General features: G+C 56.6%; 1 protein-coding gene across 1 annotated transcript; it reads right to left on the bottom strand.

The window, feature by feature from the left end:
- Positions 1-1,728: 1,728 nt before the first annotated feature.
- On the bottom strand, positions 1,729-10,541 carry SNCB (synuclein beta). The gene is made up of 6 exons (XM_037064430.1): positions 10,285-10,541; positions 9,549-9,678; positions 7,005-7,046; positions 6,663-6,781; positions 2,741-2,830; positions 1,729-2,400 (listed from the first exon to the last, which is right to left on the bottom strand). The coding sequence occupies exons 2-6, from the start codon at positions 9,667-9,669 to the stop codon at positions 2,368-2,370; spliced, it is 405 nt and encodes a 134-aa protein (XP_036920325.1). The 5' UTR covers positions 9,670-9,678; positions 10,285-10,541; the 3' UTR covers positions 1,729-2,367.
- Between the last annotated feature and the right edge of the window lie 13,091 nt (positions 10,542-23,632).

The following is a 23,632-nucleotide window of genomic DNA, read 5'->3' on the forward strand; positions in this document are numbered from 1 at the left end:
CAGGGCACTTGGTAAATAGCCCCTCCCTGTCACCAGGGAGGGCCGTGAGTGTCTGCTCTAACAGACGCACCCCTGGCCAGGTCTGCCATCTGACACAGGCCTGGTATCTTCCACTGACGCTTCTGGCCCTGTGCCTAGAATACATTTAAAGTGACCCTGGCAGAAGAGAACATTGGCCTCTTGAGCAGAAACCAGGCTCAGAAAAGCAGGTGTGTGGCTTGGCACCCGGAGAATACCCGCCGCCCCAAGGCAGATGGTGAACCTTGCTTTAGCATCTAAACTTGGGAATCGGGTGCTGGTAGCTGGCGAGGAGGAGGTGGCAAACTCAATTTCTTTAGTGACCAGGCAGTTCATGAAAATAAGTGAATAGGGGGAGAAGGGGACTCTTGCCAACTGGAATAAAGGGGAAAAAATGAAACCTTGTGCTAGCAAATTAAACATCTCTATAGGTCAAATGCAATCTGAAGGCCAGGAATTTGCAGTCCCCGCAGACTGTGAGTTGTAAATTGTGTCCTAATTCAGTCGAAAGGAATCTGGAGATCCTGGAACCTTAGCTTGCGGTCAGAGGCTCCTAGCCCACCGGTCTGATCTCCCTACACACACGTCCGCCAGCTGCCTCCGACTCCCGGAGGTAAGGGCTGGGGATGCTGCTGGTCAGGGTGCCCTGAGTGGACTGGTCTTCGGCGCCTTCCAGCCCCGACCCCCGATCCCTCAGGGGAAGAGGCAGCGCTAACACGTGGGGTTGACTGAGTAGTGCAACTTCCTTCTAGCGCTGGGGAGGCAGAGAAGAGGGTGCGGTCTTAAGCTGGCGAGGTTGGGGGCGTCCGGCGTCAAAGCAAAGCGAGGGTTCAGCCCAGGCGGGGCCGGCCTCCGAGCCTGGGAAGTTACACGGCTTCAGCGGCACAGGGGACTGGGCCGATGGGAGCAGCACCTTCGCCCAATGGGAGGCGGGCCTCTGCGCTGCGCCCTGGTGTCTCCGCGCCTTTTTCCCACACCAAGGCGGTGCTGGGGTCCCTCTACCGTCGATCCCGGTCTGCTCTAGGCGCCTGGCCCGGACATCCGGGTTTTTGCAGACCCTCGCTCCCCTCAGCCCAGGCCACAAACATTTGGGCGCCTTTCCAGGAGGGGCGAAGCCCCGGTTGCCCGAGCTGCTTGCGGCTCCTTCTGAGGCAGTTGCCCATCTCCCCTCCCCTTGAATGGGCTTGTCTGCGTTAGGCAGGTGTGAGCAGGTGTGTATGCGTGTAAACGTTCTCGGGAGGAGAGAGGTCTGCGCGTAACAGCGCCTTACAGTGCCCGCGCTGCTGGTTTCCGAGGACCGAGTGTGCCAGTGTCTGCGCGAATCAGCCAGCTTGCGTGCACGCGTGAGCGCCTGCCAGGGTGCGCACACTTCGGCTGGCGCGCAGGGACCCCGATACATGCGCGTCTCTCTGCGCGTGCATGGCCGTCCGCGCACCCGCGCTGCGTGTGCGGTGAAGGGGGAGCCGGTCCACCCCGAGCGGCGGCGCGCCGGGCTCCCCTCCTCCGCGAACCTGCAGCAGGGGCTTTACCGCCCAGCAGGGGGCTCCGGAGGCCGCCAGCCCATCTCCCAGCCAATTGCCTGTCCCAGCCTGTGGGAACCCCTGACCCCCCAGGTCATCCCACCCGGAGGGTTGTCCGTTTCGTACCCGGGCCGAGAGGGCTGGGCCCCAAAGAGGGGAGGGGGGCAGTTTGGGACTGGGAACCCCATCGGCTACCCCCATCCGGCGCCCAGCCCTGCCCTAGCAGCGCGGGCTCCAGACAGATTGACTTTATTCACGGACACGCAAGGGCGGCTGTCTGTCCGCCCGAACACTCTCACACGGGGCTGGGGGACTCTCCACGCCACAGTCACGACACACAACGCCCGCGCTTGGACCGGGGCGGCTGGGGGAGGGGGCACGGCACAGACTGGCTCCTGGTTCTGGTTAAAAAAAGGTTCTTGGGGGTCACCGCGGGAGTGGGGTGGGGGGCTCTGGGGCGGCCGGGGGTTGCTGTCAGGGTGAGATAGGGAGCCGTCGCTTTCAGTTCTTCGTTTAAAAACACATAGAACATGCTACATCTGCGCAGACACTGGACGGGGAGGGGAGGGGAGGGGACGGGGCGGGGGGGGGCAACACAACACAGGTGGGGCGAGGCTCCTAGTGGCCTCGTCCACGCCCCAGGGTTGGACTCCAGTGGGCAGAACAGATGGATGGCCAGACACTAACACGAGCTCCGAGGGGGTGCCTCGGAGTGAAGGAAGATCTTGTGTTTGGGGGAAGGGGTAGAAGGACAGCCCTGGCTGGGGGAGGGGGGCAGGGAAGGGACCAGGAAGGGATTGTGCTGCTGGTGGGGGGCCCTCTTGGGCCCTTACGCCTCTGGCTCATACTCCTGATACTCCTCCTGCATCAGAGGGATTGGGGTGGAGTGGAGAAGAGCAAAAGAGGAAGGGGTTGGAAACCAAGTGGCCAGGCTCTGAGCCTGAGACCCCTCCCCCTGGGCAGGCAAGGAACCTGGAAACTGGGGACAGCCTGGCCAGTCCTGGGCCGGAGTGCCCGGGGCCCAGTGCTTCACCCCAACTGTCCTCCTTCCATGCTGACACCTCCTGGGGTCTGGGTTCTAGAAAATGCGGACCTGAAGCTCCCTAGCCCAACCCTCCACTGCCAGGAACCCCCCACCCCAGCTGGGGGTGGCAGCAATCCTCTGGGATGCCTGAAGCCCTGCCCAGCCTGCCACCTCTCACCTGGGGCGGCTCCTCATAGCTCTCTCCTTCTGGCTCCATCAGGGGCTCGATCAGCGGCTCCTCCGCAGCTTCCTGGGCCACTTCCTCGGGCTGTGGACAGAGAAGGGACAGGGACTGTGAAGGCAGCCGGGGACATCCCCCAGATTCCTCCCCTGGGAAGCTCCTGGCTGATTAGGGGAAGGCTGGGCTTTGTTGGCAACGCTGCTAGAACTTCTCATTAAATTGCCAATGTGGAGTGCTTTGGAAGTGGGGTGAATGCATGAGGCGTGAAATCCCTCCAAATCCTGATTGAAGCTGAGGGTGGGGAGCGGAGCAGGGCTCTCCATACCCCTCTCCCCAGCACTTGGCCACCTCCTGCACTCTGGTCATAGGGACTGGGATGGGGAGATAGACAGCATATTTAGTCACCTGTTTCTCCCCGCCCCCTTGCATCAAGCTCTGTGTGTGGGGCCCTGGAACACCAGAGATTACTCTGGAGGCTCCTCTGGGCCAGAGGGAGACGGAGGCTCAGGGCTGGGCTGGACAGGGGCTCTGAGCCTCTCCCCCGCCGCCTGCCACCCATCCCTCCCCCAGGGTCCTGTGTGGCCTCGTTTCTTCAGCTGTTGCTATTTTAAGATAAGCTGGAAGCAACAGCTCAGTGGTGTTGCTTGGATGTGTGAGCTAAGACTCTCCCTTCCCCCCGCAGCTGCTGCCCAGCCTGGGGCCGACCGGCAGGCACACAAGCGGGGGGGCTGCCAGGCCTATGGCCAGCCAACTGCAGGTGAGCACATATATGTGTACAAACATGGGATGGGGTGGCTGCACACACAGGCACGCACAAGAACCTGGCTCCCATACCCGGCAGCACAAGGCCAGGTGGGCTGGCTCGTGCCCAGACCGCTGGGGGAACCTAGAGGCAGGAGGGCACACCACCTTCCCCACTTCCACAAGTACCACGGTCCCACCCTGCTGGGTGGGGATGAGACTCAAGGGACCCTGGAGGGCTGGCACTGGGGCAGCTTCCCCAGACCACTGTGCGCTCCAGCTGCCCCAGCTCCGTCCAACCAGCTTCAGCTCCTTTGAATTACCTGTCTAGGTGGGCCCCCTGGGCACAGGAATCTACAGCTCCTGACCTGGCCCAGTCTCCCCAGGGTCCAGATGGGTATACTAAGGCCCAGGAGGTGGGGAAGCATTTGTTTGCTCAAAGTCACCCTGCAATGACCAGAGCCCGAGAAAGAAACGCAGTGTGAAAATCCCATCTGGGGCAGCTCGTCGGGAGATGACGCAGAAGCCCGAGGAGAGCAGGAAGACGTGTGCCCTGCGGCTTCATCACCTGCGGGTGCTGCACGGTGACTATGCAGACCAGCGGTGCACGGCAGGGTTTCCTGCCCAGTGGGAGAGGTACAGGTACCAGGTACCTCGTCTGTACCTGGTTTCCTGCCAGGCACAGACGAGCACGCACTTTAGGGTAGCACATATGTGATGCTGAAAAACACCCGACGAGTGTGTGGTGATGGAAGCCAGGAAGCAGTTATCCATGGAGGGGAGACAGGGCCAGGACGAAGGTGGCAGGGGTAGGGCTGAGGCTGCAAATGTGGGGAAGGTGTCCACTCTTGGGGCCGTGTGAATGAGGCCCAGAATGCGTGTGTCCCTGAGTTCTGTACCCCAGCCACCTCCCTTGTCTCACCCTCGTCTTGGCTCTGGGAGTAAGGATGGGAAACAGGTGGAAAGGGGAGCCTCTGACGGGCTGATGTTCAGTGTCTTGACCCGGGTGCCGGGGACAGGAGGGCATTTGCCAGCCTGGCCATTCTCTAGCTGTCTGGCATCAGGGAAGTGACTTCCCCACTGCTCTCAGCAGCCTCGGGAGGGAAATGAGAGGCATCTTTGCTTTGTAGGAGGGAGGGAGGCTTCCTGATGATGTGTGTGAGCAGCTGTGAGGCAGAGACACTCAGGAACGTTGGAGGTGGGCTAGCACGGTTCCCCCATGATAGGTGGCCCCAAAGGGCCAAGGTTTGGGTTATAAACCTATGACCTTGCGCTTCCTTGAGAAAGGAGGCTGGAGGTGTCAAGGAGGGCTGGTAGGAGGGAGGTGGCTGGAAAAAGGGGGTTCTGTGCAAACGCCAATGGCCCCAATGGCCCAGCCCCCAGCCCCCAGCTTGGCACCCTGTTGGCACCAAGTGACTCGAAGGCTATGGAGCAGACCTGGGCTTATCTCCCCAGCCACCTCTGCAGGCAGGGGTGGGATCTGGGGCAAGGCACTGCTCTCTGAGCCTCAGTTTCTGCATCTGGGACAGGGGTGCCTCCGGCACAGGGATGTTGTGACAACTCCGTGAGTTACTCCAGGTCACGTGTCTACAGTGCCTGCCCCTGCAGGAGGTCAAGGAATGGGAGCAATTGCCAGAAACATCCTGATGAGAACTGGGAAGTCACACAGCTGGTACAACCATAGGCAGGGCTTGAACCAGAGCTTCTGAGCCAACTCCCTTCTTTCCTTCTGATGGGGAAAGAAGGGGCTGTGCGAAGCGTCTGGGGTAGAGGGAGGGCCAGTGCCTCCTCCTGCAGCCTGATGGACGCACTCATGCAGGATGCACACCATTCTCCCAAATCGGCTGTGGAAGGAGGAGCGCTGGCCACCACCGAGGTGGAATCTGTGCATGTACGTGCACAGTCGCGCAGCACCCTAGGGCAGGTGGATGTCTGTGGGGACAGATGGGCCGGCAGAGTGCACTGTCAGGCTGGCACAGCTGTGGTCACACCTGTGCTCACAAGCCCAGACACAGGCCGCTCACATGGTCATGAGGCCACTGTCCCTTCCTGAGTACTCGCGGCATGCAAGCCCCACTCTCTGTCGTGGTTACTCCCCGGTGGGGTCCCTGCGCCTGCAGGGTCTGCATCATCGGGGGAACTTGGGAGAAGTGCAGATCCCAGGCCCCACCTCAGACCTCCTGAATCCAAAACTCCAGGGGCGGGGCCAACAGTCAGCAGCACTTTACCTTGGCCTCCTGCGGGTTCTGACTTTAGGTTTTGAGAACCTCTGACCTGTATTACCTTTCATTTGCCTAAGAGCTCCATTGTGTTCATCTTCCACCTTACAGGCCAAGACTCAGGCTCAGAGACGGGACGGGACTGGCCCAGGGCCACACAGGTGGGGAGTGGAGGAGCCGGGGTTCAGATCTGACTCTCGGAGGCCCTGAGCCCTCAGCCCTGGCTCTGCAGCCTGTCCTTGAGGGGCCATCTGTCTCAGTGCACATGGGGAGAGCCGTTGCCTCACCCCAGGGGGAGCAGGCCTGCCCAGAGGGCGACACACACCCTACCCTGCCCCAGGGCCCATGCCTGCTGGAGCTGGTCTCAGGGCCTTTGCATGAGCCGCCCCTGCAGCCTGAAACACATTTCCCCACTTGGCTTGCCTCAACCCTTGGGCATCAGCTCACACATCACCCCCTCAGAAGAGCCCTCTCAGCTAAAGTGGCCCCCTCCTCCTAGACTATGTACCCCATTACCCTGTTGTCTTTTCCTCACAGCACTTGGCCCTGCCTGAAATGACCTTGCTGACCAGCAGGCTTTTCACCTTCAGCTTCAGTAATACAGGTAACTATTCCTTGCAGTGACCTCCAGAGGAATTCCTCTCTGGCACGAGAACTGGCTGAATGAAAAGAGCTGAATGAACAGGCAGACGTGGCCAGAAGTGGGCCAGGTTGCCCGTGCAAGAAGGATGTGTGTACACAGCAGACCTGGGTCACGGTCACAGGCAGCGGCACATCTACACACACCGCCACAGACTCCTGCTGAACGGAGTCCAATAGGCTCCTGCAGAAGGGGAGGCGAGGTGGCTGGAGCCCCAGGTCGGCTGGGGGAGCGGGGAGCCTGGCGGCAGGTTTGTGAGTGTGCTTGGCACGTGCGTGCATCTGCGTGCACGCCTGTGTGTAATGGGAGGACCTCTCACCTTCAGGTCCGTGGGGAACTCGTCCCTCTTCACCAGGCCGGTGGCCGCTGCGATGTTCCCAGCCCCGGAGAACACGGCTCCTCCCAGGTGCGACGCCTGCTCCTTGGTTTTCTCAGCCACTGGAGCAGAGAGAGGGTCGGGGAAGGGAGTCGGGAGCCAGGGTGGAGGAAGCATCGTCGCTCCCTCCCCTGCAGTGACCCAGGGCCTGCCTTTCCGGTGGGGCACCCCCTAAGCCTTGGAGGTCTTCCCCAAGTCTTCCAGCACCTCACAGCCCCCCTTCCAGAATCAGCCGGGTCTCAGCCTGGGGGAGGGAAAGGGGCTGTGCCGGGGCGGGGCTGGTACCTGAGGCCACGCCTTGCACCACCCCCTCTCGGGTCTTGCTTCCTGTGGGGAGATGAGGAGCACATGTAAGGGTTCATAGCGGAGGGACCAGAGGTCTGGCAAGCACAGGGGTTACACAATGGGCAAAGGGACCCAGTGGGCAGCAGGCATCCCAGCCCCATCACTTCCTCCTTGGGCCTCAAAATCCCACACTGAGCCTCCCACACTTACTTCCTGAGGACTTCGAGCTCGCCCTGCTGCCTGTCCCTCCCCACCCCACCTGCTGTGGCACCTGCACCCTGTGGGCTGTCACGGGAATGCCGGCACTGTGTGACTCAATTCACTTGGTTCCCTGCCCAGGTGAGAGCAGGTGGGGGTGGGGCTGGGGGGCAAACAGGCCCTGTATTTGGAAAGGTGCCCCTGGCACGTGACTGCCCACATCCCACCTGTGGGCACCTGACCACCAAGTCCCCGCCCCCATTCCTTCTCCTAACGAGGGTGCCAAGTTCTGCTGCCGGAGCGGAGAGGGTGTTAGGGGCCTGGAGGGTCTGTGGGGAATGTGCAGAGGGAACCGACACCCACAGCACTGGCTGGGCTGTCCCTGGCCAGGGTCGACTGGGCCACAGCACGGGGGGGGGGGGGGGTGCTGCTGGGAAAGACAAGGGGCTGATCTGAGGGGAGGGCAGCCCTCAGGGGCGAGGAGAGTCCCCTCCCGGAGGATTTGGCAAGTCAGACAACAGCTGGTAGACCCAGAAGTGGGTGTGTGGGCAGGCGACCCTCCTGGGAGAGGCGGAGGAGGGGCCCCGTGTGGGAAGACATGATTCTCACATCTAAGGCCAGGGAGACCCAGGGCCCCGGGGCATCTGTCTGTGCACCCATCTCTACCCCCCCAAACCTTTGTGAGCACCTGCTCTATGCCAGGCTCTAGGCCAATCACTCATTGTCAGATTTGGGTAAGAAGAGAAGATTCGGCTCTCAGGTTCTTGAGCAGTGGTGGTGGGGGGAACCTCAAGCCTTGGGGATATTGATGGGGGCGGGGGCATTGCCTGGGCTGTGGCAGATGGGGAGCAGGTGGGTATGCAGAAAGGAGACTGGAGGGGGTACTGCGGGCACCCAGAGTCTCGGGCAGGGCGCAGTGGGGCGCACAGAGGGGCCTGCATGGAGCACATCGAGGTGGTCTGTGCACCTCGTGCCCACAGAGGGGCACACAGACGGAGGCAGGACCGTGCCAGGCGACAGGGAGCTGAGGCTTAACAGGGTGGGAAATGGGGGCCACCAGGGGCTCCTGGGCAGGGCGAGGAGGCAGAAGGGAGGCCAGAGTGGGGTCCAGTACATGTGGGTTCAAGCCTTCTCCCTGACTCTGTCACCTCTGCCCTAGCCAGAGCCACCCTTGTCTGGGGGCCACACTGCCTCCAGGGGCCTCCCTGAACTTTGTTCTGTCCCCAGAGGTCTGAGGGACCTCTCCAAACTTTCAGTCTCTCCTGACAGTTACGATAGTGCTTTGTCCTGGCCCACCAGGTCCCACCTGAACCCGCTCTTCCCCACCTATCCACCTTTTCTTTGCTCTCCAGCCTCCCTGACCCCTTCTGGCTCCTTATTCTCCAAGCTCAGTGTAATGTCACCCTCACTGGCCACCCCACCAAAGTGGCCCCTGTCCCAGTCTCTGGATGTCATACCCCACTATTGGAATGCTCTGTGTGACCACCCACTGTTACCTCCCCAGGAGCCATGCAGTGGCTGGCACATAGTAGGTGGTCAATAAATACTTTTCAGTTGACCCCAAAGCCAAATGCAGCCCTCCTCAGCCTGCATAGGGGATAATGCAGCCCTCCTCAGCCTGCAAAGACCACAGGATGGACTCCCTAAAATGTCATCTCTGGGCCTGGCCTCTCTTTATGCAAATGACCCTGCAGGCTCCCTCTCCTTTCCTATTTAGGGTGAGGGACTTAACTACTGTCCTCCATCCTGATGCCAGCTGGCAGCTGCAAGGAGGGGGACCCAGAGAGGAGGTGGCAGTGGTGGAACACAGGCACTGGGAGGCACTGGGAGACAGAGAGCCCCCAAATACAGGAGGGAGGGCAGCCAGGGGAGGGGTGGGGCTTTGGACTCCAGAGGCTTGGCCTAAACTCCAGCTGCAGGTGCCTCAGCTGTGTGACCTTGAGCAGGACAAGCACGTCTTGGAACACCAGCCCCCGTCTGTGGAATAGGCAGGGAGCGCTGAGTGCGGTAATGGGTATGATGGCATTCCACATAGCACTTGGCAGAGAGCAAGGATTGGGCACCGGTTAACTGTTGATGCGAAGGAGGAAAGGTAGACTGCCCGCTTTGCTCAGTCTACCTCAGTCCCTGGCCTCTCAGCTGAGTACCACCCTCACCAGCCCTGCCTCCCTTTCCCCCTCCTTTTCCCTGTGTCCCCGGTGACCCCTGCGCATCCGCCCGCCCCACCTGCTGACTCATACTCTCCCGCCCAGACGGCCCCCCCGCCCCCCGCCCCAGTACCCCGGCCCCACTCCTCAGCGGTTGGCACCCAAACCCGGAGGGCTGGAAGCCCCGCCCCTCGCCCACCGACGTAGAGGACGCCCTCCTTGGTCTTCTCCGCCGCCTCCGTGACCCCCTGCTTGGTTTTCTCCGCGGCGGCCACGACGCCCTCCTTGGCCATGGACAGGCCCTTCATGAACACGTCCATCCTGGCGGCCTAGGGAGGGCGAACACACAGGCACGGTGCGCTGGCCCTGCGCCCTCACCCTCGTGCTTCCCGAGGGACGCGGCGTGGGGGGCTCCCCTCCCTCCTGAGACCGTGACGCCCTTCTGGCCCGGAGCCCCCTCCCGCCTTTCCTGGTCCCCAGGTGAGGCCACAGGGCCGCGGCGAGTCCCTGAGTCCTTGAAACCCGGGACGCGGGAGGGGCCACCCCCTCGGTTATGCCCCGAGGGACCCCTCAACCTGCAGCCCCACGGAACCGGAGTGCCGGACTCAGCGCGAAGCCCCAGAGCCTAACTGCACACACACGGCAGTGCCACACGGCCATGCACACAAACATACTCCGTGGACACGCTCACGTGCACACACAGGACACGCAGACGTTCAAGTGCGCACTGACACTCCGACATACACAGGCACACGGGCACACGGGCACGGACGCACGTCCACACAGCCGCCCAGGCAGCTGCGGACCCAGAGCAGCAGACACACGCACCCATCGGCGCCCTCTCTCCGTTCTCCAGCTCCTTTTCCGTTTCACCCAGTCCCCTCTCCATCCCCAGTCCTTTCCGGGTCTCGGCTCCCGGAGCGCGGCCGCCTCACCTGGATGCAGGGCCCGAGCTGGGGACGGAGCGCCGACTGCGGAGGGAAGACGCAGGCGCTCGGCTAGGCCGGGTTGGGGCCGTGGCCAGGCGCTTAGGCCGGTCTGCAGCAAGAGCGGCGCGGACCCTGAGCCCGGCGCAGCGGTGCTCCGGCCTGGGGCGCGTCGCTTTCTACCGCTCGCGCCTTGAGCCCTGCTGCCTTGCGCGCTGGGGCTCCGGCTCCCGCTTCCGCGCTGCGGCAGCTCTGAGCTCAGCGCTGCCCCCGGCGGCCGCGCCGCCCCCTCGGCCTGACTGACAAGGGGGCGGGGAGGGTGACATCTCTGCAGAGCCTGCTAGCCTCCAGGGCCTGGGACGCGCCGCTGGGGACTGGGGTGCCAGACTCATGACCTGCCCCCAAGATCGAGGGGGAGACAATGCAGTGCGCTAAGGGTGGGGAAGAAATGAACCCATTCGGAGTTCAGGTGTGTTCGAGTCTGTGGGACCTTGGGCTACTCAGTTCTCCTTTCTGAATGTTTCCTCTTCTGTAAAATACAGATAGTCCATTGAATGAACGTTTGTTGAGTGGACGGGTGCCAGGCCGACAATGGAAAGAGAAAAACAAGGTTCCTGCTCTCGAGGAGCTTATAATGGTGTGTGTGTGTGTGTATGTGTGTGTGTGTGTGTGTAGAGATGGGACACAGGACGGAGCATTTAAACCAAACAAGGTTATTTCAACTTGTAAGAAGTGTTATGAAGATGATCAAATGGGGACGTACCCGAGTGACGAGAGGAGGGGTACTTGAGACAGACAGGTTGGAGAAGGCAGCCAGGCGAGATGGGTGAAGGCAGAATCCTTAGAGAGGGAACAGCAGGTGCAAAGGCTCTGAGGCAGGACGGTACTTCAGAACAGATAAAGGGCTGTGCAGCTGGAGAGCCAGGAGGGAGGGAGGAGTAGACCGGCGAGGCCACCTTTTTGTATGGTCGTGGTGGGGTGGGCAAGACGGTCATGAAATCCCAGGCACACATAGGCCCTGAGCACTCTGAGGAAGTTATGCTCGAGAAGCTGGGATCCCAGAAGGGGACTCTGACCACTGACAGCAGTCAGTGACGGCTCTACAAAGGAGGGGACATCTCAGCTGGGCCTCGTGGAGAAGGTAAGATTTCATTGGGCAGACAAGGGAGGAAGAGTGTGTTAGTCTGTGGGTACAGCCTGGGCAGAGGCACTGTGGCTGGAAACACAGGGTGTGTGAGTGACAGGTGATAAGGTGAGCAGCCAGAGTGTGCGGGGCCTGGGAAAAAATGTTCACAGGCTGCTGGTGGAGCTGCAAATTGACATTTGCTTTTTAGAAGGCAATTTGGCAGTGTTTACGGAAGACAGAAACCCTGCTCCTTTTGAGCCAGCAGTTCCTGCTTCCAGCAACTTGTCCCTTGGATCCCTGCTTGCACAAGTGCACAGAGACATCTGGGCAAGGGTGTTTGCTGCAACGTGCTTTCTGGTAGCAAGAAAACCGGAAAGAACCTAAACGTCCATCTGTGAAGGATCGGCTAATTAATTGTGGTACATCCACTCAGTGAAATCTTTAGCCGGGATCCAGAAAGGATTAGCCAGGCCCACATGTGCTGACAGGGGCGCCAAGCTCGAAGGCATGGGACAAGCCAGTTGGGGTCACAGAGAAGTATACGCGAGAGGCCTGTCCAGAAAGTATCCAGCCGCACACTGTGGAAAATAGACACATTTATTGAAGAAGATACAAGATACAAGAAGCATTGTCCACAGGACAATGACACATCAGTCCCCTTCAGAGTAGGCACCTTGGAACCTCACACAGTTCTCCCAGTCTCCATCAGCTGCCCCATCATATTTTCTTTTTTTAAAAAAATATTTTATTTATTTATTTTTAGAGAGAGGGGAAGGGAAGGAGAAAGAGTGGGAGAGAAACATCAATGTGTGGTTGCCTCTCATGTATCCCCCCACTGGGGACCTGGCCTGCAACCCAAGCATGTGCCCTGACTGGGAACTGAACAGCGACCCCTTGCTTCACAGGTCTGTGCTACACCAGCCAGGGCGATATTTTCTTGGGGCCAGGATGCCGGTGTCTCCTTAGTCACCCAGCAGGAAATCGAATCTCATCGACTGTCTGAAATCTTTTCCCTTTCAAAGGGGATTTCACTTTTGGGAGAAGCCAGAGGTCTCAGGGTGCCAAATCTGGGCTGTAGGGGAGCTGAGTCACCTGGGTGATTTGATATTTTGCCTAAAAACTCTGTAGGAGACATGATGCATGAGTAGGCACATTGTGATGTTGAAGCTGCCAGTCACCAGTTGCCCACAGCTGTGGCCTTCTGAACATTCTGCGGAGGAATGTTCCAGCTTAGCGCAAAATCTGATGCAGATTCATTGCTCTCCTCGCTCCGTCATGCTCACAGTGCACATGCACACTCCACTGCATCTACTGCCCCCGCGGACCAGTACAGTGAAGTCCTCATTGTTCACACATTCCAGTCCACTCTCCTTGGCTGCCAGGTTACACTGATGTCCTGCAAACAGTTCTCATTATATTAACAACAGATGGGCTTTTTCCAGACAGTGTGCGTGTGCGTGCATGTGTGTATATACACACACACAATGTACACGTATACATACACACATATACACACATGTGTATATGTGCACATAAATATGTGTATAGAAATCAGTATATACAGACACGGGAAAAGTAGGTTTACAGTTGTGAGTACATGAAACATAGTTTATTCTTGTATTATTATTTGTTAATTATTGTATTTATTTGTATTACAACTGCAAACCTAGTTTTCCCCAACCCTGTATATACCGATCACATACCTATTACATAGACACCTTACACACAAATGTATTCAGACTTACTGTTATCTGGGTATGTAAAGAACACATCTGCAAGGACTCCCAATAAAACCATTGACAGTCGTTGCTCCTTCTCTACCTGACTGAGAGGACTCAGAGAGTGAAGCTTTTATATTACATCATCTTTGATTATTTTACCTTGAATAGTATTTTACTTGTACAATTTTAAAAGCTACCACAGGGAGAAGATGGAGGCATAGGTAGGTACTCTTTGCCTCCTCACACATCCAAAAGAAGGACCACAACAAATTTAAAACAAAAAATAACCAGTACTGCCAGAAAAATCGAACTATTAACTCTTTGTTCCACAACCAAGGAGTTAAAGAAGTAACATTCATCCAGACTGGTAGGAGAGGCAGAAACCAGAGGTTGGGGTGGAGAGGACTCCTGGCAAGCCGGTGGATGGAGGGCCAGGGCAGGCAAGGCAGCTGGTGGGCCAGGGGGTCCCCCATTTGTGTGCGGATAAACTGGGAGGAACAATTGGGGAGCAAGACAGACCATGCAAAGCAGGGTTCTAGTGCAGGGAAATAAAGCCTCAACACCTCTGGCAGTAAACACCTGTGGGGGTTGCAGTGGTGGGAGAAACTCCCAGCCTCACAGGAGAGTCCACTGGAGAGACCCACAGAGTTCCAGAACATACACAAACCCACCCACCTGAGAATCAGCACCAGAAGGGCCCTGCTTGCTTGTGGGTGGCAGGGGAAGTGACTGAAAGCCAGTGGAGAGCTGAGCAAGTGGCCTTGTTCCCTCTCAGGCCCCTGCCCCCACATACAGCACCACAACACAGCAAAGTGGGTTGCCCGGCCTGGTGAACACTTAAGGCTCCATCCCTTACTATGTAACAGGCACATGGAGGCAAAAAAAAGGCCCAAATGAAAGAAAAAATCAAAACTCCAAAAATAGAACTAAATGATGAAGAGATAGCCAACCTATCAGATACAGAGTTCAAAACATTGGGAATCGGGATGCTCACAGAAATGGGTGAGTATGGTTGCAAAATGAGAGGAAGAAGTGAAGGCTATGTGGTGGGAAATAAAGGAAAATATGCAGGGAGCCAGTGAAGGGAAGAAAACTAGGATTCAAGTCAATGGTTTGGACCAGAAGGAAGAAAGAAACATTCAACCAGAACAGAATGAAGAAACAAGAATTAAAAAAAAAAAAAGTGAGGAGAGGCTTAGGAACCTTCATGACAACTTTAAATGCTCTAATATCTGAATCATAGGGGTGCCAGAAGGAGAATAAGAAGAGTAAGAAATTGAAAAATCATTTGAACAAATAACGAAGGAGAACTTTCCCAATCTGGCAAAGGAAATAGACTTTCAGGAAGTCCGGGAAGCCCAGAGAGTCCCAAAGAAGGTGGATCCAAGGAGGAACACACCAAGGCACATCATAATTGTATTGCCTAAGATTAAAAAGAAGGGGAGAATCTTAAAGGCAGCCAGAGAAAAGGAGACAGTCACCTACAAAGGAGTTCCCATTAGACTATCAGCTGATTTCTCAAAAGAAACCTTACAGTCAAGAAGAGGTTGGAAAGAAGTATTCCAAGTCACAAAAGGCAAGGACCTACAACCAAGATTGCTCTATCCAGCAAAGCTATCATTTAGAATGGAAGGGTAGATCAGGTGTATCCCAGATAAGGTCAAGTTCAAGGAGTTCATTATCACCAAGCCCTTATTATATGAAATGTTAAAGGAACTTATCTAAGAAAAAGAAGATGATAAAAAACATGAACATTAAAATGACAACAAATTCACAACTATCAACAACTGAACCTAAAAACAAAAACAAAAACAAAAAATGAACAAAGCAAAGAACTAGAACAAGAACAGAATCACAGAAATGGAGAGAGATCTCATGGAGGGTTATCAGTGGGGAGGGGGAGGGGGTAGAATGGGGGAGAAGGTACAGAGAATAAGAAGCATAAATGGTAGGTTCGAAATAGACAGGGAGAGGTTAAGAATAGTATGGGAAATAGAGAAGCCAAAGAACTTATTTGTAGGACCAACAAACATGAATTAACAAGGTGTGGGGAGAATGCTGGTGGGAGGGGGGATGAAGGGTGGAGGGGAATAAAGGGGAAAGAAAAATGGGACGACTATAATGGCACAATTAATAAAATATATTAAAAATAATAAAAATAAAAATAAAGAAGCTGGCACAGGGAATACCTACCATTATTGTTGGCCTCTTAGCACTGGAATTGCCCCCTTCCTGCGTTTGGGGGATGCCCGACCCTAGGAGGCAGAGCCCACCCCCTCCTCTAGGAGCTCCCAGGTTGTTCCCAGCCCTCCTTGGAGACAGGACTGTGTCCTCAGCCCCAGACAGCCCAGCCCTGGACTCTGAACTTGAGCCAGTGTCAGAGCAGCAGGAGAGGTGGGTGTTTGCTCTGGTGGGGACCGGTGATGCTGGCAGTGGCAGCTCCTGCCAGGGACCGCAAGCAGCCGTGACACTGCTTCTGGGAGCACCCAGTATGACTGGACAAGCTGCACTGCCTGTGCCCAGCCTGAGCACAGGAGAGTCCTCCCGGGTCTGCTTGGCCATGTGACTCGGGGTGTCCGACAGGCTATGTGGTCTCCAGGGAGAGCTCTCTGGCTTCCCGGAGAGTTTCTGAGCTGCCCTGTACTGGCTACCAAACTAATCTGCTTAAATGGGCTAGAAGTGGCTTTTGGGACTCATGACTAAACCCCCCAAAAGTTGGAGCAGGCCACGAGGAAGGACCAGCAGGAGGGCAGAGAAGAGGAAGACAGGAAGAAGACCAGATGAAGGGTGTCAGTATTTCCTGTTATAGGAACTGGGAAGTCCCTGCCAGGCTTTACGGCTTGAGAGAGACCTACCTGAGATCTGCATTTGATGGGGCCAAAGGGGAGTGGTTTGGAGGGGGCATAGCTGAAGGCAGCAATATCAGTGAGGAGGCGTTGGCAGAATCCATGGGAGGGAAGACAAAGCCACAGGGTTGTGGGCAGGGGTGCTGTGGGGTTTGGTAGGTCATTAGGTGCTGGGGAAGAGAGAGCGGGAGAGTCAGTGAAGACCCCCAGATTCCTGGCTTGCTGCAAAATGAAACACTGGTGTGGGGTGGGGGCAGAGTCAGCTTGTGTGGGGCCTGCTGGACGTGTGGGCCCTGGCAGATGAGCAGGAGGAGGCCGCTCCCACAGGGTAGCCGGGCTGGGAGCTCGGCCGGAGCTGGGAGCTCGGCGGTCGGCAGTCACTCCTGGCTGGTTTCAGGACTAGATCTGGGCCATGGTGTAGGGGAAATCTTCAACACAAGGCTCTACAAGAGGCTGCAGGGATGGGGGGTGGGGCACTTTGATTTGTAGTTTGCGGATACCTATGGTGTAAATTCTCCCACCATGGTTAATTTCAGGCTGTCAATGTTGATGTCACTGACCAGAGAATTGGAAAGAGAGATGCTGTATTGTCGCCATACACATAAAATGCATAAAAAGTACTTGTAAGCGTATGGAGAATAGTAAAAATAATTAGAAAGTTATGTTTTGTGTTTATTATACTTGTTTTTAACACAATTTATATCATAATTCTATATTATTTCATTGTTTCAATGGCTTTTATAAATGGCTCATAAAGTTCCTGAAACTTTGACCACTGTTCTCACAAGCCGGTCCAAACCTGCCCAGTCAGTCATACCATTGGATTTGCGGTCACGACTGGGGAGGTGTGGGCTAGAGCCGGGGGAGGCCACTGGCCAGGGGAATGTGGAGACTGAAAGGGAGAGAGTTTGGAACTTAAACCTCAAGTCCAGAATCCTGGGGCGCTTCCACCTTCAGAGGCAGAGAAGCCTGGTGGAGAGACTGAGGGGGAGCCGTCTGGAGAGGAGGGAGCTGCAGGGTGGCGGCCGGGAACCAAGGGCCTTGAGGACAACAGGATGAATCCTGCAGAGGCCGAAGCCAGGAGTTGTGGGGCCCTAGGGCTGGTGGCAAGTGGGCTGTTAGGGAGTTGCATGGTAGGGGACAGGGCCTGGGAGTCCAGGAGGGAAGGAGCATCTGGGGAAAGTGGCCAGGAGAAAGTGACGCTTGAGCGGGGTGTTGAAAGATGAGAAGTTTCTTCCGAGTGGTGGTGAGCATTCCTGGCAGAGGGTCTGGCAGGTGGGAAAGTCGAGAGCAGAGAGGGCACAGAAAAAATCTTACATCCTGAATCGGGTGAGAAGTTCAAACAGAAGCTTGGGCAAAGCAGGTGTTTTTATTCTTTCACTTAGAGGAGTCCAGCAGGACCTGGCTGAGCAGCTCAGGTGGCGAGAGCACTCTCCCAGTACACCCAGGTTCGGGGTTCAATCCACAGTTGGGGCACTTACAAGAATCACCCAATGAGTGCATAAGTAAGTGGAACTACAAGTTGATGTTTCTCTCTCTTAAAAAAAATCAGTAACTAAGAAAAAATTATCTAAAAAAAGGAGGCAGTTCATTCTGTGATGACACCTTTCTTTCTGCTGCTCCATCATTCTTAGTGCATGGCTTTCACTTTCAAGGCTACTTCGTGGTCCCAAATGGCTGCTGCAGCTCCAGCCATCAAGTCTGGAGAAAGCAGGAAGAGGGGAAGTAGAGTAAAAAGAACACCTTCCAGTTTTCTATCTCTTTCAGCAGGAGTGTTCCCAGAAGCCAACCCAACAACTTCTGCTTCTCTCTCATCGGCTTCTTGCTCTCGGGCTGTGCCCAGGCCCAGTGAGGCTCGGAAAGTGTGGACATCCAACTGGGCACATGGCTTCCCCGAATCAGAGAACGAGAAGGTTGCCGCCAACTTTTTTTCATTTTGAAAAATGACAAACCTAGAGAAAAGTTGCAGGCGTAGTACAGTGGACAAAACCTCCAGATAAGCTGTCATACGAGCTCCTTGACTACCCGAGTGTCTCTCCCCTGGGTCCACCCGGCGCTGGCATTTGCTGCGTTCTTCTTGCTCTCTCTCCACATGCGCTTTCCTCAGAAGAAGAGGGCCAGTCCCTGGGCTGCCACCTGCACAGTGGGTCCTCCACCCCGAGCCGCACTGCCAGTCCCCCTTAGGGCACAGGGCAGCACACTCAGGCCCCTGTCTCTTTAGGTCCAGGCCGCACACTTGTGAGCTCTGGGGGGTGAGGGTGGGGGCTCCCCTGGTTTCTGATCTCTCTGCCCCTGGAAAACGGGCGTCTCCACTCCTCTTCTCTCTCCCCTCGTTAAGACTGTACTAAGGAGAATGGCTATTGACACTTGTAGGGAGGGGAGGTGGGAGCACGCGGGGAAGCAGGTGGGAGAGGAGCCCAGTGGGAGCAGCTGGAGCCGAAGGCATTGTCTTAGGAGGCTCCTGGGGACCCTGGCCATGCCTCACCCTGCGAAAACCCACACGTGCCCTTTGGAACTCTCTGTGGTGCCTGACAGTGTGACTGAACATCTCCCGACATTCCTGCCATTCCTACGTCCGGGTGGGGAGGAAGATAGGCAGGCAGGGTGAGGGGCTGAGAGCAGAGAGGAATGGGCAATGTTTAGTGACCACCTCCTGTGTGCCAGGCACTAAATCCATTATGTCCTCAAGCTCTAAAAACAATTCTTTGTTTTATTTTTTAAAAAGAATTTATTTATTGATTTTTAGAGAGAGGAGAAGGGAAGGAGAAAGAGAGAGAAATATCAGTGTGTGGTTGCCTCTCCCACATGCCCCACTGGGGACCTGGCCTGCAACCCAGGCACGTGCCCTGACTGGGACTCCAACCAGCAACCCCTTGGTTCACAGGCTGGCGCTCAATTCACCGAACCAGGGCAAAAAACCCCAATTCTTCAAAGCAGGTATTTTCATACCCACTTCACAGACGAGGGACCGGACACCCAGAGAGGAGAGGTCCCTGGTAACGGCTCACGGGCGTCCATTCTCAGCCAGTTTCTCCCGAGCGCCAGGCACTGTTCTATGGAGCAGAGATTCAGCAGAAGATGCGGCTGAGGAAGTGCTTGCTCTGTGGACCGTGCCAGTCGGGAACACCAGGCAACCCGCAAATGGACTAGTAACTAAAGAAAGTGCTTTGGAATCTAAAGTTTAGGTGGTGTCGCTTCTGTCTGAGTCAGCGACGTTCGTCCTGCTAACGCTGGTGGTCCACGCTCCCTCTTCACTCCCACCTCCGAGTACTGGCTGTGAGCCAGGCCCTCTTCTGGGTGCTGGAGAACACGGCCGTGAATAAAGAGAAGGAGGAAGACAATAAGTAAAAGGAGTAAGTAAAATGTATGGTGCTGGGGTGGGGCTGAGGGGCTGGGCAGTTCGCTACAGGGGGCAGGGAAGGTCCCACTTGAGTGGGGAATGAAGGGAATAGCCAGTGGAACTGCTGAGGCAGGAGCGGGAGGAGGCCAGCGTGGCGGGAGCGGAGCAAGTGGGAGCGGAGGACAGGGAGCTGATGGGCCCTGTAGACCCTGTGCTCTGAGCAGAGGAGCCGTGAGCTCTGACTTGCATTGTTAACAACCGCAGCGCAGGGAGCACGTCGTTCTCGGGCGAGGGCGGGAGCTGGGGGAGCAGATCACGGGTGGCATTGCCGTAACACAGGCAGGATGGCAGTCGCTGGGGCTAGGGTGCTGGTAAGGAAACCGGGAGAAGTGGTCGGGATCTGTTATGAAGGTAGAGCTGCAGACAAGATGTGCTGATGGGTTAGAAAAAGAGGAGTCCAGGATGATGCCAGAATTTCTGGCTGAGCAGTTGGAGGAATAGAGATGGTGGGAGGAGCGTGCTGGTCTGAGGGGCCAGGAAGGTCCAGACTTCGGAGATGGTGCAGTAAGTCTGAGGCCCAGGCTTGTCTGATGCCTGTGTGGAGCTGTGAGCAGACAGCTGGATGTGTCCTTCTGTACTCCAGGTTGGAGCCCGGGGTCTACTGCAAATGGGACATTTAGTCTGCAGGACTGGATGAGGTCATGAAACAGCAAATGTTAACATAGCGGAGAAGAGGATGGAGAGCTTCGTCCGGGGGCTTTCCAGAGCAAAGAGGAGGAACCACTCATTTTGTTCACCTGCGGGTTCCCCGGTGCCTACAAGAGTGCCTAGTTCAAAGTGACTGCTGGGCTCAGTCTTTGTTGGTGAATAGATGACCGAATAAATGAATGAATGGTGTTAAGTGCTTAGAAGAAAATAAGGCCTGGCTGGTGTGGCTCAGTGGGTTGAGCACCCGCCTGCGAGCCAAAAGGTCACCAGTTTGATCCCTAGTCAGGGCACTTGCCTGGGATGTGGGTCAGGTCCTTGGTGGGGGTGTGTGTGACAGGCAAACCACCCACTGATGTTTCTCTCTCTCTTTCTCCCTCCCTTCCCCTTTCTTTAAAAAATAAGTAAATAAGCCCTGGCTGGTGTAGTTCAGTGGATTAAGTGCGGGCCCGCGAACCACACGATCGAGGTTCGATTCCTAGTCAGGGCACATGCCTGGGTTGTAGACCAGTTCCCTGCAGGGGACTCACAAGAGGCAACCAAACATTGATGTTTCTCTTCTTCTCTCCTTCCCCTCCCCTCTAAAGATAAATAAATAAAATCTTTAAAAAAATAAGTAAATAAAAGTCTTTTTTTTTAGAGGAGAAAATAGAGCAGTGAGTTGAAGAGTGCATGAGGGAGAGCAGTCAGCTTCAGGCAGGGGGGTGGGCGGGGGTGCTTTTAAAGAAGGTGACCTTGGAGCTGAGCCCTGAAGGACGAGAGGACACAGCGAGGTGCAGAGGCCCCGAGGCGGAGTAGTCTGGCCTGCCAGAGACCAGTGTGGTTGGGGTGGCCCCGGGGGTGGGGTGGGGGGGATGTGGGGGCCTGGACTTTGACTGCATCCCAGAGATCCTGGAGCACTCTGAGCAGAGGAGTTGAGTGATCAGTTTATTATTTTAGATGATTTCTCTGAGGCGCATGGAAAGCATGTGAGCGTCAGGAGTGGACACTCGGAAAGTGTTGGGAGGGACCTGGGTGGGGGCCCAGGCTGGGGAGGGCAGGGCTCGCCTGGCGTGGAGGCGGTGTGGGGGAGGGAGGGGAGTGGCAGGCTCCAGATATTTTAGGCACAGAAAAGCAGGGCTGGGAGCTCCTGTTCATTCATCTCCACTGTGATGTCCTCAGAGGATGACCTGAAAGGGCCTGGGGTAGGGGCCAGGATGCCCGTGTCTCCTCAGTCACCTGGCTGGAAATCGAGGATGATGGTGGGAAGGCGTACTGTGACTGGTAGGGTCATTCCGTGCCAGGCTCTGGGCCAGGACTCTGGGGCGGCTAAACCCATGCCTGGCACTTTGGGAGGGTCCTTTTGTCACCAGAAAGGGACAGGGCCTGGTGGAAGTCTGCCTCCGGCCCATCTGTAGTGTGTGGGTTCCTTTGTGCATGAAAGATTTCACAACACAAGCCCGTGGGATTTAAAAAAAAAAAACGGTTTTATTTATTTATTTTTAGAGAGAGAGGAAGGGAGAGAGAAAGAGGGAGAGAAACATTGATTGGTTGCCTCTCACCAGCTCCTGACTGGGGGCGGGGACCTGACCGGTAACCCAGGAATGTGCCCTGGGTTGAGAATTGAATGGGCAACCTCCTGGTTTGCCGGCCAGTGCTCAACCCACTGAGCGGCACCTGCCAGGGCCCAGGTGATTTTGAGAGTATGCTGATTAAATCGTCAGGAGAGAGCTGGGGCAGGGCTGCTTTGGCTTCTTAGAAAGGTCCAAGGATGGGAGCGAGCCACGGGAGTTTGTGGGGCGTCCCTGAGAAGTCAGAGGAAAGGGGGGCCTTGGAGACAGGGTCAGGGACTCAGTCGGAGAGGAGCTGCTGGCCCCCTGCTCCCCCGGGTGCAAGTCTCCCGGGGACCCTTAGAGTTAAGGAGAGAGTTCACACCGGAGAAAGAGAAGGCCTGGGTGTGCGCCAGAGAGAGAGAGCCTGCACCGGCATCCTCCGTTTTGAGGGGTTTTCTCTCTCTTCAGCCAATGGAATCGAGAGGAGGTCTCAGCAGAGCACGCGCCAGCTTTCCCGGCGTGTTCTTTCACGTGCTGACATATCCAAAGGAGCGCCTAGAGGGACCCGTGTCACTTTCTGCTCCGCTTCTCTTCCATCTTGGATTTGTTTGGTTCTTACTGGGTTTTTGTCATTTGTTCCCCTGACTTCACCCACCAATGGCACTAATCGGGCCTCTGTTCTCTACCTTCCCGACCAAGGGATTTAAGTGATTTACTCTCAGGGTAGGGAAGAGCGGTGGGAACCGTCTGCTCTCCGAGGGTCAGGGGAGAGGAGGTCCTGGGACTCACCAGCTGGCTGGACACGCCTCCGATGGTTCGGTCCCATTTGTCTCACCACCTGCCTCAGTTTCCCTTTCCCACTCTTCAAAAATTCTCCTAACTATCCCCTCTCACTCTCTCCATTTTTCTTCATCGAATCTAGATTTACGATCTCTCCTCAAGCCTGGCCTTCTTCCGGTGCCTCCTCTGTCCAAAATTCTTTGACAGTCCTCCCCTTGGGGGTGGTGTGATGCTCCCGTTGTTGAATGTGGGCCCTGGGACTCAACGGTGGACAGGTGCTGTGCCGGTTTTGGGCCCAGGCCTTAAGAAACTAGCAGCTTCTACCCTGACCCGTGTGGCTCCTTGGACTGGGCGTCGACGGCAAACTTAAGGATAGGCGCTGGATTCCCCTTTAGGGCACATGCCTGGGTTGCGGCGGGGGTCTCTGGTTGGGGGCACACAAAAGGCAACGATGGATGTTTCTCTCCCTCTCTTTCTCCCTCCCTTCCCCTCTCTCTAAAAATAAAATCTTAAAAAAAGAAAGAAAGAAACTAGCAGCTTCTGCTTCCCGTCTCTTGGGACTCTTGCTCTGGGAACGCGGCCATTGCAAGAAAGTGAGCGAGTCCGCCTCCAGGAGAGGCCACATAGAGCTGTCCCCGCGACACCCCCACGGGGGTCCCAGCCAAGAGCCCGCATCAACTGCCCCCGGGGAGTGAGCCGACTGGCAGCCCCAGCCCGACAGTGCTCTGGAACGGAGCCAAGCTGCCCCTGCTGAGCCCTCCCCCAGATCGCAGACCTGTGAGCGAAAGAAATGGTTAGTGCTGCTTTAAGCCACTAAGTTTGGGCGGCTTGTTGTGCAGCAGTAAATGGCTGGGACACCGTGCCCCACCGGCCCGGAGCCTCTCCGGCACTAGACGCCACTGAGGCTTCCTTTTAGATGCCTCGGAAATCCGCCACCTTCTCTCGCTCTTCCCGCCGGCACCTGGGCAACCACATCAGCGTCCCGATCGATCTCCCGTCATGCGCACCTGCGGCCACGGAGGCTATGCAGCCACCCGAGAACCTGCTGGACAGCCCGTGGGGTCACCCGCCTGTCCCGGCCTCAGCCCTTGGTGCCTCCCCACTTCCCCGGGAGGGAGACTCGCGGTCCTTTCTTCCCGCGCCCGCGCTCCTTTGCCCCCGCCTTTGCCGCTGCGCCCCTGAGATGCCCTCCTCCGCTGCCTAGTTCGCCCGCGCTCCCCCTGCAGCTGTCCGCGCAAACGTCACCTCCTCGGTGAACCGCCTCCGAGCTACTGGTTCTCAGAATGGGGTCCCTGACCAGCGCCCCC

The sequence above is a fragment of the Sturnira hondurensis genome, unplaced genomic scaffold (assembly GCF_014824575.4).
Source record: "Sturnira hondurensis isolate 20B ecotype Veracruz unplaced genomic scaffold, ASM1482457v3 Scaffold0015262, whole genome shotgun sequence".
Lineage (NCBI taxonomy): Eukaryota > Metazoa > Chordata > Mammalia > Chiroptera > Phyllostomidae > Sturnira > Sturnira hondurensis.